This window comes from Phasianus colchicus, chromosome 6, assembly GCF_987193195.1.
Source record: "Phasianus colchicus chromosome 6, bPhaCol1.hap1.1, whole genome shotgun sequence".
NCBI classification, from domain to species: Eukaryota; Metazoa; Chordata; class Aves; order Galliformes; family Phasianidae; genus Phasianus; species Phasianus colchicus.
In genome coordinates this window covers 8,514,079-8,530,521 of record NC_143441.1, presented here as the reverse complement: position 1 = coordinate 8,530,521, position 16,443 = coordinate 8,514,079, and the positions used below count along the sequence as shown (strand labels likewise).

The following is a 16,443-nucleotide window of genomic DNA, read 5'->3' as shown; positions in this document are numbered from 1 at the left end:
CTGTTCCAAAAAATCCATCTTTTTCAGATACCTGTGTGGAAGAGGGCTTGTGGAGCTCAGGCCCTGCTGCCTATGCCTGTGTATTGTGAAAGTACAGCGGTCTTGGTCTGCTGGGGAGGGAGGCAGGGCAGCAGCTTTCTTGCATCAGAATAGACAGATGGGAAATCCTGATACAGAATATGGCATGGTGGTCTGTGGGCTACTCATAGCACGCACAGGGCAAACAGGGGCTCTCTCTTACAGAAAGCTAAGCAGAGCCTTGGAAAATCGTAGTTCCTCCATTGCAAGTTCTCTTACCAGCCTTACCAGTGCAGTTTGAAGGCAGAGCAGCTATACCATGCTGCCCTTCCCCAGTCACAACACAGCTTGACTGCAGCACTGACTTAATCCCAGTATGAATCCCTTATTACTCTTTTGGACTTAGATGCAACGCTAGGTTGGTTTCAGATGCCAAGTCAGGTAGTCTGAGAGAGTCTTAAAAACAAAAAGAGCAATAAGGGTAGTAATGCATGCAAACATTGTGATGCATTAATCAATGCAAAGCAATCAATGTAAAAGCACTTTTATATCTTGAATGTTTCTTTTGGATTTATACCAGTAAAAAGGAGGCTTGACTCTAATGGCTAATTAGTTCCCATAAATGCATTGCTTAGAAGGTTCTAGTAGATTGGCTGTGGAGCCCTCTGTGCTGTCGGAAAATGAGAGCAACAAAAATTTGGGTAGAAGTACTGTGAGTATGAGCGTTTCCTTTGTGGGCTGAAAGGAGAAGGAAGAAAAGCTCTCCAAGCCTACAAACCCAAAGGTACTGTTTTTTTATTATTAGCTTTTGTATCAAAGTTCAAGAAAATATGGCTGTACAACCACGCTCTGAGATTCTGTATCAAAACAGAAGCAGACTTGAGTTTGGAAGAGCTTGCCTAAAAAGTGATGAGAGGACCCCTTATACATCTTATGCTGCATCTTTCCTTACAGCTGTTCTTCAGTTGAACAACCAAGTCATGATTTAATAACCTCAAAATAGCAATCTGTCTTTGTTCAGCCAGCTGGCAAAAAAACCCTTAGTCTGTGTTTGCTGAAAGAGACTTTTAGCAGCAAATTCCTATTTGCTTTCTGTATCACAAATAGCAATCATCTTCACTTTCTCAATTTTCCTCCCTGTCTGATGATTCTTTTGCAGCACTTAGGGGCTCAAGCGCTTCCAATAAGAGCCCACATTACTTTTTGGAAGCATTCTGTCATTGGTACTTGTCGTTGCTCAACATTTGCTTCTTCTTGTTTCTGCCTCTGCAAATGAAGCGAGGGGAAAAACTGTAAATGCTGTGATAATGACAAGGATATGCTCCTTGAAGTTACTTCCACCTCTGGCTCTTTGGGAAAGTTGTACTGGGAAAGTGATATCTAAAAGTGAGATGGTACAAATTCTTGGGAGAGACTGGGAGAAATAATACAGGTTGAAGGATTTTTCACCTGAATGAATTTTGTCATCATTAATTTGAGCTGGCTCTTTTCAAAATCCCACCTCCTAGAGCCTGTGTAGCCCTGTATTACGAGGCAAAATCTTTTTTCATAGCATGGCTCCCGGTGAGAGACATAAAAAAAGGTTGGGAGTCAGTTTGAAGGCAGAATTCCTACATGTGGTTGGGTCTCAATGATCTGATAAAATCGTATTGGTGAAAGTGCCTGCAGGTGTTGCACACAGGCCATTATTTTTTGTTACTATTCTTGCAGTTGTTATGGAGGATGGAGGGAAGAGGGAGATGCTTAATGAAAGATGCAGCCCAGTCAGTAACTATACTGGAAAGAAATGTTCCTCCATGCTTCAGTACATTGTTGTGGTTTCTGTTGTCTTTTCTCCAATTTTAGGTAATCGTAGCTGCCATTAACAATAGTGTCAGCATCACTAATCATCTGGGTGAAGGTGTTGATTCAAACCTAACTGAATATCAGCAGTGCCTATGGCAGAATCAAGCTGTGAGTCAGCAGGGAGATAAGCTAGGGAAGTAAAAATCAGTCCAAAAGAAGTGTGGAATTGCATCCCTACAACAAGAAAATAAACAATGTACCTAATAATTTAAAGGAAGCTGTTAGAGAATAGTCTGAGAGACCTAGGCTAACAAAGGGCTTTTGAACTGTATGTGGATGGAACAAAGCAGAAAGCCAGTGCTGTGTTGAGTCACTGCCCATCATGCAGAGACACAGCATAATGAAAGGAGAAAAAATGATGGCAGTTCATGGCCATGGGTGTCTTGGAAGCATTGTGCCCACTCCTGTTGCAGATTAAGTTAAATAAAAAAGACTAAGCACAGACATATGTTAATGATGAGCATCCAAACAAAGAGGGGATTCACCTTCAGAATAAGAATGTCTCCAATGGAAATGATCATTTGTCAAATATTTTAAAGGTAATTATTGCAGAGAGGGGATTTTTTTAATACGTCAACAACTAAGACATGGAGTAAAGTCTATAGGATAGAAAAGACAGCATCTTCTTAGATTATGGTCTCAGATGTGTGAGCTTTTTTAGGATAACCGTATAGCTGTGTTGATCTACTCGTTTGGGTTGTCAAAACTTTTCAGTTCTGTAAATGATATATGCTGTATGTGCTAAAATACATTATGCTTGCTAAAGGTTCTGGTTTAGACTATGTATTTACATGGGAAAGTAATTCAAAAATAAGTTGACTTTTCAGTAGGCTTCAACAGAAATGTGACGTGTTTATTTTGAGAGAACATGAGCAAGATGCTAGTAATGCTGATGTAATGAAAAACTGAAAAATTCAGGAGGGTCTGAGTAGACAGTGTAAGCAGTATTTACTTCCAGTTCCTCTAATTTCACTCTTCACTAATATAATATCTAAAAGAACAAATAACTTGTCTCGACTACTGAGGTATTGATGTACTCAAGATAAATGAAAATGGATCCTTCCAGACCCCTCAGTCACTAAAGACCTATTATATTCATGTTTATATTTTACACCAAGCCATTCTTTTAATGCCTGATCTCTTCTTTTCAGCTTGTGTGTGATTACTAGCAAATTCATCCATCAATCTTTATAAATTAAATGATTTTTTACCCAGTACTCCTACCACTAACGTTTTTCAGGGTGATAGATTACACTCTGAAAAGCTTCTAAATGGAGTATATAACAAATGTTTTAGATCCCAGTGAACTGAGATGAGAGAAAGCTCTTTCGCTAATTCTGAAAGGTAAATGTGTGATTAAAAAATAATAATTTCAAATACACTCAGGGTTTCAGTGTAAGTACAGGTTTTGTACGTGTTCAGCTGTAAAGCTCACTTCAAAATTTAGACTGTTTAGGCTGCATTTTAAAGCTTGTACCTGCAGTCTCTTTCCATGAGAGACAATTCATACACACTCGTGCTTTCAGATACCTAGGGGTATGTCTGCAGAAGGAAAATTAGGAAGCTTAAGGTAAATCAAATAAATTTAAGTCCTTTAAAAGCTGCAGTCAGGACAAGTGGGAGTATTTCCAGAGGTTTAATATCCTTTAATTTGGAGCGTAGTGTATTAAAAATAAAAGTTTTTTTAAAAAATTGAGATCTGTCCCTCTGTTTCAAGGCAGGATCAACTATTTTCAGTGACTGTACTAAGCTTGAGTCCTCTTACCTTGTTTAACTCTGCTATTTCTGTGTCTTGCTGAGAGCTATCCAGTTTCCACATCATGAGTTCAGTGTGCTAAAATGGCCCGATCTCTTATTTAACACTGTTTTGAAGTACCCTAAATGTCTGGGTTTACTTTCCTGATACCCTATGGCTTTTCTTTGCAGAGAAACAAATTAACTGTACTTTTTGCCCATTTCACAAGTTTTGCTTTTGTTACTTTACTCTCCAAGAAAACAAATGAACAAATGACTCAACAGCAGTAGCCATTAGTTGTCACCTGGTGTTGTCTGGAAGGAGGATAGCTTACAACATTTTCCAATCAAAACATTTGTGTCTTCCTCTTATGTGTTTGAATCTAGCTGATATCATCTTCAGGAGAAAAGCAAAAGCAAAAAAGCTGTGTGATTTCCACTGATTTAAGAGAAAAATAATAATACTTGAAAAACAAATGGGAATTCAACTTCTTGATTGACAGATGATATTAATTATCAGCCTGTCTGTGGGTTTCACTTCACCAATATCATCTAGTCCAGTTGTGTTTATCCCAATACTTTTTCCACTGCAGTTGTTGATTAGCGTTTGCTTGCCCAATTAGCCATCCATATCCTCTTCTCAGCTTTCAGATGTCCTTTCTGTATACAAAATTATGCACTTACCTTTACTTCACTGATATTTTTTTAATGGCTAATTAAATTGTTCAACTTGAACAATTTGAGTTTCAAATTTTACGGATAATCAATTGTTCAACTCCTCCAGAGCCATTCCCTCCATGGAAATAAAAGTAGTTCTAAGATTTGCATGAAAAAAAACCAAAAGCACTTTGTATGATTTTGCAGAAGCGTCTGAGTAGGATAAATACTGCATCATTTATAAAGAAATGCTGATAGATGTGGTAGAAGTCATGAGGGAAGCATCACTGAAGCCTGCTTCCCTCTGCAGTTTGGTACCATAAGCTCTTGAACTTTGGTACCTGCAGAATCAACTGCAGCTGAAAATGAAAAATTTTGAGTGCTCTGAACTTGCCAGGGGTCAGCTGAAAACTGTTTAGCTCAGATGTCTCAGTAATGGCGATATAGCTTGGACAGGAAGAATCTTTAGCTCCAGTCACCCTCAGCCTTCATGTTCAGTTTCGTGATGAGGTGATGTAGTACATGTTGTTCTGTAGTAATAATAGAAAAAAGAAGCCCCCTTAGCAGAACTTGCTGGATCAACGCCTACCCTTCGCTCCCGCAAGAAAACCACCATGACTGTTTTTGCACACCAAGTATGAGAGAAGCTTAAAAGGGAAATGCTGACATAAGGATGTAGCTAATAAAAGTAGGAATTTAATAATAGTTTTGTACAAGTATCACAGGGATATGCATTCTATCTTTCCCGCTATCTCACCTATATATATTTTTACTCCAGTTTTGCCTCAAACTGACCATGTCCTCCAGCATTCACTTTGTGGTTTAATATGCTGTCTCTGTTACGAATGGTGTCACTTGCATTCGTTTTTCTGCAGCATTTGATATTTTACAGCAATTTCTTTAGTTTGTGTGTCGTTTTTTGCATATGCATCATGTATTTTTGTCTCTTCTCACTGCAACTTTTTTTCCATCTATTTCTTAAAGCACCGGAGAGCAAATTGTGTAGCAGCCCTTTTCCTGGCAGAGCTGAAAGCAACCAGCAGTGCTTGAAGAGATGTGATGCAAATCTCTCCTCTTGATTGCAGTTATTGCTGACCTGTTTACTTTAACTCGTGCTCTTCTTCCTTTGTTTTGTTTTGTTTTGTAAGTCTGAAACACTGAAGAGTTTCAGAGCACATAGTTAGGTTCTGTTGTCTCTATTTCTCTCTCCCTGCAGATGCCAGTGTATTATTACCCATCTGGTCAGTACCCTACCTCAACAACTCAGCAGTACAGACCCATTGCCTCAGTTCAGTACAATGCACAGCGGAGTCAACAAATCCCACAGACTGCACAGCAAGCAGGTATTTATGTCTGTTATTCATTTCTCCATCTACTCATGGCACCTTTTCCTTATGAAACTTATTGGTTGTGTTTTAATTGTGAATTGAAAAATAGTGAAGAAAGTTGGTTGCTGTTTTCTTTGAAAATACGTTGAAAATTGAGAAACTCTTTGCTTGGAGATACCAAGCAATGGAAGAATGGAGATTGCATTCTCCACCACTGTGCCTGGAAAGCAGTGAGGTGGTCCTTGAGGTTGGGGCCAGAGGGAGCAGTTGCACAGGAATGTCCGGCTGGAAGGGGGGCCGTTACACTGTAAGAGAGTGAGTAGCAGGTCTCACAGTGAACCGGTCTCTTTTCCTGCTGTGTCATGCCACTCCTGATGACACCAGAGTAAGAGAGGCATAGGCAGAGATGGGTAGGTGCATGCTGGGGAAGGCAGGGGTTATGCCTGTGGAAGAGCCCTTGCATTTCAAATGAATAAACAGCTCTTCTGGCTTCGGAGGTTTTTGTTTAAGTCATCAGTTGTCTGTTTCTTTAGTGCAAACCTTCACTCACATAATGTCTCTAACAGTAACCCCATGGAGGTGGAGCTGTTTCCTGGTAGGGCTTGCAGTTACAGACATGTTGGGTAGGGTAAAGCATTCATCTTTCTGTCTGGGTTTGACAGAAACTCCTCTGAATGGCATAGCAGGTTCCTGCAAAGGCATTGATAGGAAAGCCTTTTAAGATGCAAGTCAAGAACCCAGACACAAGATGTGAACAAGACTTACAGGGTCATCCAGCCTGTCTTTGTAATGTGACTGCTGGCAATTTTGTTCATGTTCTCTGAGGTGCTTAGGGAAACAAAGACACAGCAAACACAGCTATAACTAAGCAACTGATTACTTTTTTTTTTTAAAAAAAAAGCTGTTCTATGCTTTAATAAAAATGGCGTTGTTTTGGATGGTAATTGTGGTGGCTATCAGTGATTGTCTGCTTTGCTAACTTTCTATTTCTACATTCCTGAGAAAGAAGGAGGTGAGATATTGCACAAAGGTCATCTGTCTCTTGTAGCTTCTCATGCCTGGCGGTCTGGCACCATATTTATTATCTCAATATAGTGGATCTTTGAACCCAAATACAAATCAACTTAAAAGACATCTGGCTTTGCTGTGTTATTATGAAAGCATATTTATCAGTTTAATGCTGCGTCTGTAGCATAGTGGGGCTTATAGTAAATGAAGTGCAAAGAAGATGGTCTGAAATGCTTAAGTGATGTTCTGGAGACAATTCAGCTCTTTCATCTTGAGGTTGTCATAATTTTAAAGATATATTGTAGCACAGTAGCCATTACATTTGAGTACAGACAGTGCAGAGATGCAAATACAAATTTTGTTTCTGTTTACTGCATCATTTTCTGTGGACGTTTGGAATACGTGAGTCAAGGAGACTGTAAAATCTCTGGCACATCAGTCTTTTCCTGCTATTCAGTCTTTCAGCTGCCTGCTCACTTGGAAACATTATTCTTACCTCGTTTCCAAATGAAAACATTTTGACTACAGTTTAGACTCCCTGCTGTGGCAATTGCAAGCATTTAGCTATTCTCAAATCTTGAGACTTGACTGGGAACAAATTCCTCAAGCTGCTTCATCCCTTTGTGCTCAGATACATCCTTCCAGATAATTCTTGTCTGAGCATATGACAGGCATTCCAGGAAGCAGCTTGAAGGTTCCTACAGGTCTTTTCCTTGAGATATGATGCAAGGATCAAATCGTGAAGGCAGGCTCCTGAGCTGGGTCTCCTTGGATGTGCAGCAGGATGGAGATGTTATCTCCTTTGTGCCATCAGGATGTGGCTGCTGCTGGGGCTTAGTACTGCCCCATACCTCCAAAGAAAAGGAACTACAGCCTACAGCAAAGTGAATGCCATCCTATGTTTCTGATGTTTTCTTTAGTTTTGTAAATCTCTTCTCCCCCTTCTCTCCTGTTTGTACACATATAACTTGAAATTTTGACTGAAATCTGGGAAGTTACTGACTATCTGCAGAAATTGTTTTAGCTGAGCCAATTCAGATTGTGTTACCAACTTCGTATTGTCAAAAGTTGCTTCTGAGGCAGGAATTGAAGGGTGTCAGGAGCGCTTTAGGTCTGTTAAATGTTTAGGTGGTGACATTCATAGTCTTAGTTGATCACTGAAAGGATATTAAGTGATCACTAAAATTTCATTGATCAGGTGTCTGAGGATGGACACCTGCATACTGCAGGTAACTGGTAGCTTCTGCTGTGCCTTTGTGGCATGTTTCTCCTTCAAGCCACTGACTGTTATGAGCCTTCAGAAGAAACATCATGTCCTTTCAGCTTCCATCAGCCATACCTGATAGAAAGTAGACACTGAGCAAAGTTACTCTGGGGGTTATTTGAGGAAGACTGACAGGGTAATCACACACATTTTTCCTTCAGAAACCAGGCTAGGAAAACATAAGAAAGAAAAATACTTATAAACCTTCCTAGAAATGTGTACTTGATTGGAAAATAGCAACTGTAGACTGAGTATTACAGGCCACCGTTTCCCTACTGTGCTCCAGAACAGCAGGGAGCAGGTTGTGCTTTTGCTGGAGGTGACTAGGGATGGCAAAAGGGAGATGTAACAGAGAACAGAGCTGGTGGAACAGAGCACAGGTAGAGGGTATTGACGATGGGAAGGGGGAATAGCTGGGAATGAGGCAAGCAAAAAGCTGATTTCAGGAATGGTTTCCTTGAAGAGCTCACGTTGCTCGTGGCTGCAGTACAGGTAGGCTCACATGGCAGTATCAGCCTGGAAAAACGCTTTATTAAATGTAAAGTTTGCCTTCTTGAAGGGGCTTTTGGAAGCTTTCAAAGCACCAGTTGGGAGTTTGCATTTTGGTTTTCCCACTTTGGGCTGCAGAGGTCAAAGTTTGATCTAATGCCAGCAGTTTGTTGTCACTTTTCTTAGAAAAGATCTTTTCAGGAGCAGGGTGATATTGATGACTTTTATAGCAAGCAGATGAAGTAAAATATCAGTGCAGCATCTGTAGTGGCTAAGGGTGTCTGTATTCTCTCATGGTTCTGGAAGGAGAGCAATATTAAGTTAAAATGGCTCCAAGGCAGAAAAAAAGATGAGCTCACCTAATATTAGATTAGAGCTCTGACAGCAATCAATTATTTGGAGAGAAGGATGAGAACTTCTTATTTACTTTTTTTTTTTTTTTTTTTTTTTTTTAAGGCTTGCATGAGAAGTGCCACAATTCCTAGCAGAAGCATGTTGTCCATGAAGACTTTTATATTTGTTTCTATTCAGAACCCAGTCAAAAATGTGATATTTGATGTTTTGGTAGCATATTGAATGAGCAGAAATATTTTTTCACTTGGATACGTGCCATCATAACTCTTTTTCACTGTGCATCTTCTGCACTATTCTAGTACCCAGTTCTGTGCATTGTGCAGTGATTCCATATGTTGTCTGAGTCGAGACAGGATGCCACAGCAGGGCATGCACAGAGCATGTTAGGTGGATTCTGTTCAGAGGACTGTTCTCAAAAGCAGTATCCTGCTTTTTTTCGGACTGTGCACGTAGCTTGCTATTAGCATGTCAGCACGTTCAGTACTTTGCAATGGCCAGTTCTGTAAAAGCATGAAGTAAATAATGTTATTGTATTCTCATCTAGCTGTAGTCTATAAATTGCACCTTTAACATCATCAGTATTTCCTTCTTCAGCCAGTCACCTTTACATTGGTGGTTTTGAAAGCGTTAAATCCTAGTTATTGTGGTTGAATAAAAAATAGAGATATATTGATGACAAGTCAGTAATGATTTGCGTTTTACCACGGTAGAAGAAATCAGCAATGGGCCGTCTTATGTCCATGTGTCTGTATTTACTTTCATTACAGTAAGTGCTCTGCACTTAGAGGGTTTTTCATCTTTTAAGTGCTTCATAAAGATGAGAGGGATAAGTACATGAGTATTACTTTGGGATCTATAACTGTTATTGCTGTTCACCAATGAACAAGCTGCAACAAATTATGTGATGTTTTTTTCCCCGCTTTGATTCATTATTGTGTGTCTGTCTCACGTGTTCCAGATAATTTCAGAGCACTACACAAATTTTATGGATAAAATCATGTTTAGATTCTTGTTTGGACTATACAACTGAAAGGCAGTTAGCTTGGTTTATCACACAGTTGTATGGTAAAAACACGTGGCATGTGTTTTGCATTGGTAATGAAGATCCTCTGCTAAGGAAATGAAAGCTAAAGCTTTTAGCATTTGGTTGAAATATTTTTTCAGCCAAAAGTGTGCACTGTAATATATCCAGAGAAAATAAGATGGTATATTAAGCATAACTGGCTGGTCTGCAGTTCCTTCAGTCAATATAGTGGTTTTAGGATTTTTGATATGTTTGAGAATCAACAGATGTTTCCTTTATAACTTGTTTCAGTGTCCAGATAGCACTGGTATGCTCAGATTTCATAGGAGATCTACACTTCGTCCTAAAAGCAGAGCAATTCATCGTGTACAATTGTACCTTTGACAAAAGGAAGTTGTGTGAGGAAAGGATGTGTCTGAACACTGTCCAGATGCAGAATCTCTTCTTAGTAAGTGTGCATGGATACTGTGTCAACAGCAAGTGTTTGTCACGGAAGACAATTAATATTTCTGATGGATGACTGTTAGTGGGCTTTACAGCTTTCCAGTAAGAAAAAAAGAGGTAAATGCATCTCTCATGCATCTCCAAAACAAAGTTTAAGTAAAGACAAAATGTACCTTAACAGAATCCCTAAATTTGCTTAACTACAAATAGAGTCAAATTGACAAGGAAATGCTGATTTTTTGTTTCATTTAAACTTTTTGGTGTCTATGTAGTGAAAGAGTGTTATGTTCAAATCTCCTTCATCTTTTTTGTCTTCCAAAAGCATATGTCACTATAAACTGATACTGAGAAGGAAAAAAAAAGAGGGGGAAGGGTAATGTGCAGCACTAGAAAAAAAATTGGTTTGTTATGATGGTCATTACAGAACCTTATAAAGAAAGATTATAGCTTACTACCTTCATTAGCAGCCTGACAGGAGCTCATGGTCCATGACAGATTTGTTTGCATAATTCCACCAATAATTTCTGTGCTTATATAAACATAAACAACTTCAAATTTTAAGTATCTAATTATCTAAAGAAGCTGTTTTTCCAACAGTAATTGCTTACTGCACTACTGGTGGAGATTTATATTGAAGGTGTCCATCTGTATTGAATAACCAGAATTGCAAATGCTGTATTTTTTCAACAGACACTGCTTTTCTTGAGGAGCATTCAAGGGGGTATCTCTCATTTTAACAGAATTGTGGCAGGAACAGGACAGACAGAGCCCTACTGTTTTAGATTCTTAAATGTAGTGCTGGAGCCAAACCATCCAATTCAGGCATTCCTCTGCTGTGAGAATTCCACATGCTTTGGCCTGCCCAAGGAGGTCTTACATTTTTCACTGATGGGAAAATGATCACCAGGATCTCTGCTATTCTGGAGTGTTCTCTACCTTTCCTGCATTCTTCCCTTAGGTAGATGGAAGAGGAATCTGAAGGAATTATTGCATTTAGGACTTGTCAGCAGGTGGCTGGGTGAGACAAAAAGTTCTGAAATTTCTACTCTTAGAAACACTAAGTGAAATTGTCCTTCAGACACTAAGCAATAATGGTGCCTCTAGTTTTACAGAATAACTGTGATTTAAATTAGTAGCAGAATGAGTACAACTAAACTCCCTCTAGCATTCTGGATCTTGAAAATTAAAAGGCAGAATAACTTCTGTTGAACAGCTTTGCTCCTTTTCAAATGCCTCATGTGTTCAGCATTCACACTATGAGGGAGGAAATATTGAGGAAAGAGAACCCTGGTAAAATGAAATTTGGATGTATCTTAACACAGGCATTTTGGGGTTTTTCTTTCAAATTTTCTCAAGTTTTGTTCAACTTTCCTAGTTCTAGTTAAAATCTAAGTCATTTCTGATAGTATTCCTAGAGTTTCAGACTAAAATACATATATTACTGAATAAGTATGTATTAATGTCACACTTGTTAATAAGCAGGAGTAAGCAGAGGGAGAAAAGATTTCTAGCAGCATTGTGCAGTGAATAGGACACTTAAATATCCCTTGCAAAAAATTGCAGAGGCCATGCTAAGATGTAGGGAGCACTCTGAGGTATTAAACAATGTCTACAAAGAATCTTTGTATTTCTGTCTTTTCTTTGCCAGAAAGTCATACATCATCTCTATTGCTAATTCTGCATTCTATCAATGCGCAGTGCTTCCACTTCTTGTGATGAAATTTTCCAGCTCTGAATAATTGAGAGGTTTATGTTTGTAGCCCTTTACATCAAAGGATTTCATATTTTATTGATAATTTTTTTCTTTTGCCAATTCCTCTTCCCTTTGCTAGAATGAGTGGAATACCACCACTGTCAGAATTGCTCATCTGGGAGGTGGAGGACATCTCCAGTGCTGCTTCAGGCATGCTGCTTACAGTAGGTCTGTAGACTGTCTCAAAAGAGGGGCTCAAAAGGGGTGTGTGCAAGCATGAGCTGCCTGGAAGAAGGGCCACAGTGTCTTCTGTGGTAGTGGAGAGGAGTTAAAAAGTGATATCCCATGAACTGAAGCAGTGTTTTGGTGACCAGCCCTCCTGATATGTTAAAAGCTGCCAGTGACTTCACCGAGATTTTGTTCGGTCTTTAGTTATAGTCAGTTACTGTTTGCATAAGCCAGCTGCAAGAACGTGGCCCTCTGCAAGGCCACATGCAAGGACATTTTCTTTTTGGTTTACCACCACGTAGACTGGATGTGTTGTTAAATAATTGTCTTAATTGCCAGTGACGGGCAGTGAGGCTCATGCTGTGGAGTGTGAATGAGTCAAACTCTTTAGAGCATCCCCAAACACAGGAGCTGGTTTCCTTAGCGACAGGCAAGGATGAGTGGTGCCTCTCCCAACACTTCTCCAGCTCTTCCCCAGGTCCTGCTCATCTTTGCAGTGTGCTCATTATTCACCAGAGCAGGGAGCATTCCTGCAGCAGGAGCTAATTGTAATGCATGAGGGCTAGGAGCTGTCATTGTTATTGGGCACAAAATAAAAAAATTGAATTTGCTGTCTGAGTGTCTGGTTCTAACAACAGCTTGATTATTTCTGTTATTACTAGTGATACATGGTCCCTGCTGAGGTTTCACTTTCAGTGGGTATCTCTGGCATTTATCATTATGAGCGATAAGGATAAACTCATGTTTTCTTGCTGCAGACTGTGGTGAAGACTCCCTCATGGCTAATGGGATATAGATTGAGAAGGGAAAGTGGCAATTCTTTACTCAGCCTTTGCTGCCAGTTTTGAGATCTAGCTATGAATACAAGTCATTTTACATTTCACTCCAGAACTAACATGGCCTATGCTAAGTGATCAGTGCTACTTAGACCTGCTTTTCCTGCTCTTGTTTATGAGCTGTTGGTGAGAGATGACTATATAATCATCAGGAATCTTATTTTCAGGATGGAGAGGCAAGTACATTACTCGGCATGTTGAACAAAAATTCATTTTTACAAAAATGCTCTTTTTATCCTAAGTGTTTCCACAGTGTGAAAGTTTGAATCCCTAAGCCAACCTTACCTGGATAATGGGAAATTAAGTGAACTTTTATCCCAGCTTGTCTGTAAGGAGTTAAGATTATAAGTATTCTAACACGGATTTTTCTTCTTTAGGCTTATTTTCAATTTAATTTTTATTTTCAGTGTAGTGTCCAGGATCTCAGTGTCTTGGTAAAAGACAGTCTTTTGTCTATCATCACACCAGTGCTTAAGGAAGGGGAGAGACCAGTGTGTGTAATAATGATTATTGTACTTCAGCAGTGCCTAGGAGCCACAGCTAGCCTTGAGAGCTCTCTGTGCTAAGAACTATGCATATAAATGTGAAGGTTTTTTTCACCCTTGAGATGCAGCAAAGAACATGCATCCAGGACTAAAGGAATATTAAGGTAGGCCTTGGCCTTCCAATTCCAGGCAGTTGGCTGTCTCTAAAAATGTTCATTTTCTTAGATAAATCAGAGAAAGAAAGAAAGTGCTTATTCACTGTCTGTGAAATGTTGAGCACCTAGAGTTTCCACTGAATAATGGAAATGGTAAGTAGCTTTTGGGATCATACCTGTAGGATTATGTGTGCTGTCATTAATAGTACTGTTCAAAGCAAGTCATGTTTTTACAAGTGTTTGACTTTCTCATCATATTTAATTTTGTTACTGTTTGGATTTGCCTATACAAAAAACCCACAGCCTTAACATAATGCGTGGACTTCCCATGCAAACAAATTCCCACCCAGTTTTATGTGACTTGGGCAAAGCAAATTATGTTAGAATTAAGTCCTTCTAGAACATCTTAGCCCGGAGAAGTTACTTTAAAAAAGCTACCATTTCTAAGCAAGCATGTTTATACTATACATATAGGTCACTCCAGAAGTAATGCCTTCTATTTATTTCTGTGAAAGCTACAACAAATACAAAGAACATATGATTTGATACAATAAATTCTTGGCTACAAAACACTATTTTTCAACGTAGTCACCACAATTAGCTATGCATTCTTGCCAGCAGTGAACAAGAGCCTGTGTGCTGTGCTCATAAAAATCTGCACCAGCAGAGGTAACCCAGTGTTGCTGTCACCACTGCTGAAGCATACCACCCACCTCCTCACTGTGCTCACATCCCACTCTTTGGTCTCCATAAACGTTTAGCAAACATCAATGGGTGGAATATTTTCCACGTGGAGGGATTCGGTGACACACCTTTGCTTCATCTGCACTTCCACATCAGACACCATTTGGTCAGACTGCCCTTCTGCTGTCACCTATCGCACATCAACAACAGCATGTAATGGCATACCGGTAGGAAGATTCAACCCCTGCTGCCATACCACCAGCATCCACCCCTGATGTTGTAAACCAAGACAATAAAACAGGAGGCATTACTTTCGGAGCAGCTTTGGTTTATCTTTGGCCCTGATCGGTTATAAATGACTCAAACAAAAAAATATATATATATGTTAAACTAAAGCATCTCTCTGAAAGCTCTTAGTCCCGTGGCGTTAAAAAGTGCAGGGTTGTCTGAGCAAGGAGATATTTAGGCTGTATATAAGTATCCTTGCACTTTCTGTCAGCCTGTGTTATCAACACAATTTATACACTTCAGCACTGTCCTCGGGACTTCCAAGAAGCATGCTGATAAAAACAGAATGTCTTCAATAGTATCTGCTCAGTATTGTTGGATTGCCATTTTGCTCATTGTTGAGAGCTGCCTTTCAGCAGATAGTGAGTTTGTAGGAGTGCAGAAGGCTGGATTTTTTTTACAGGTCCTTCCAAAGAACCTCCAAAAATTAAATTTTTAAGGTTGCCAAGTGCCACTTTATGGATTAAGCAAAGGAGAGGAAATGTATTAATTTTAAGAAACTTCAAAATGATTGCTGCGTTAATAGTTCATATCAAACAGCAATTTTAATTCCATCTTCACTGAAGAATATAAAGCAATTAATCTTTTGTAGCACATTGTGAAAAATAAGGGCTTAAACAGAATCTCAGCTGAAGCTGTTTCTTCACTTAACCTTGAGCTGGGCAACAAACAATTATAAATGCAGCTTCGTTGCGAGGCAAAAGTAATCTGGTGAAATACAATTATATCACGTAATAAAGGAATGAGGAGTCTGAATGAGGTTTCCTGCTGTTCTTTGTTCTAGAAAAGCATGAATTTGACTGTGATTTGTGTGTAAAAGAGAGGAGTTAGATTTTTACAGAGCACCTTCTATACCCAAGTTACCACCAAATGATGAACTGTGTATAAGTACTGCAGTGCTGGTGCAGAAAAACACTACTCTGCTCTCTCAACTACAGCTCATGTAGAATGTAGCAATGATAGGATTTGTATTATGGAGAGAGAAAGTGATGTCCAAGGTGCACGCATGTCTTAACAGCTTAACAGTAATCTTCTGCTCTTGACCCTGTGTCATCAGTGCCACGTTGCATGAAACTGTAGTGATACCATCCATGTTCCATACACAGCAAGCTCCATTCTGGTGAGTGTCTTAGAGGTGCAGTTTGACATTACAAATTGCACCACTGTGCCTTGCAGCTCCCATACATGCTTTATTTATCCCAAAGCGGTGCTACTAACATCACATCACCTTGAGGCTCTTCTACCAACTCATGAAAGTCGGTTAATGAAAGTATCGATATTAAGAGCGTATGCTATGGGTCATCAGTTTGTCATGGAGCTTTGTCAAGGGTGCTCTGGTACTCAGAGGTAAAGGGTGTTGAAAGAAAATGAAGGAAGTGAAGCTCTTCCAGAAAGCATGTCTCGACATACTGATGCAGTGGAGTAATAGACAGGAGCCATCCAATCTCCTGGCTAGCTCCGTAATGATAAGAAGCCACAGGATGCTTCCTGTCAGTCTTCTACAGGCTGTACTGTTTCTATGTGATAGCCATAGGAAACAATACTTGTTTGTTGTCCTTGCTGAAGAAAAAAAACCTGCAGTGTTTTGCTTGAGAAAAATCTCCGTTGCACTTCTCTCCTTAAAAATGCTGTAGTCCTCACTGTTCGCTTCTGCCTTTCATTGATGCCAAAGTAGCAGTGACAGACATCCCAGCATTGCAGTCCTCACTGGATGCTGGTGGCTGCTGATTGTACCCAGCAGCTCTGAACCAGGAATAGGATAAGCTCAAGGTCCAAGCGGAGCAGCAGCTGGGGATGCCATGGGAGGGCTCTGCTGCTACCACATACTGAGTGTGTCTGTGTCATGGTGCCTCAAACGTGGCTTATGAGCACAGGGCAGGTGCAGCTTTTGACCTGTAACTACTTCCTA

General features: G+C 39.7%; 1 protein-coding gene across 22 annotated transcripts in view; it reads left to right on the top strand.

Annotated features, from left to right (window-relative positions):
• The window catches only part of ARPP21 (cAMP regulated phosphoprotein 21), a 130,908-nt gene that overhangs the window by 90,458 nt on the left and 24,007 nt on the right, over nt 1–16,443 (top strand). For all 22 annotated transcript variants that reach the window (XM_090142354.1, XM_090142348.1, XM_090142358.1 and 19 more), the window contains one exon: nt 5,471–5,597. In XM_090142354.1, the coding sequence (XP_089998480.1) occupies nt 5,471–5,597 (127 nt within the window). The remainder of the gene's footprint in view (nt 1–5,470; nt 5,598–16,443) is intronic.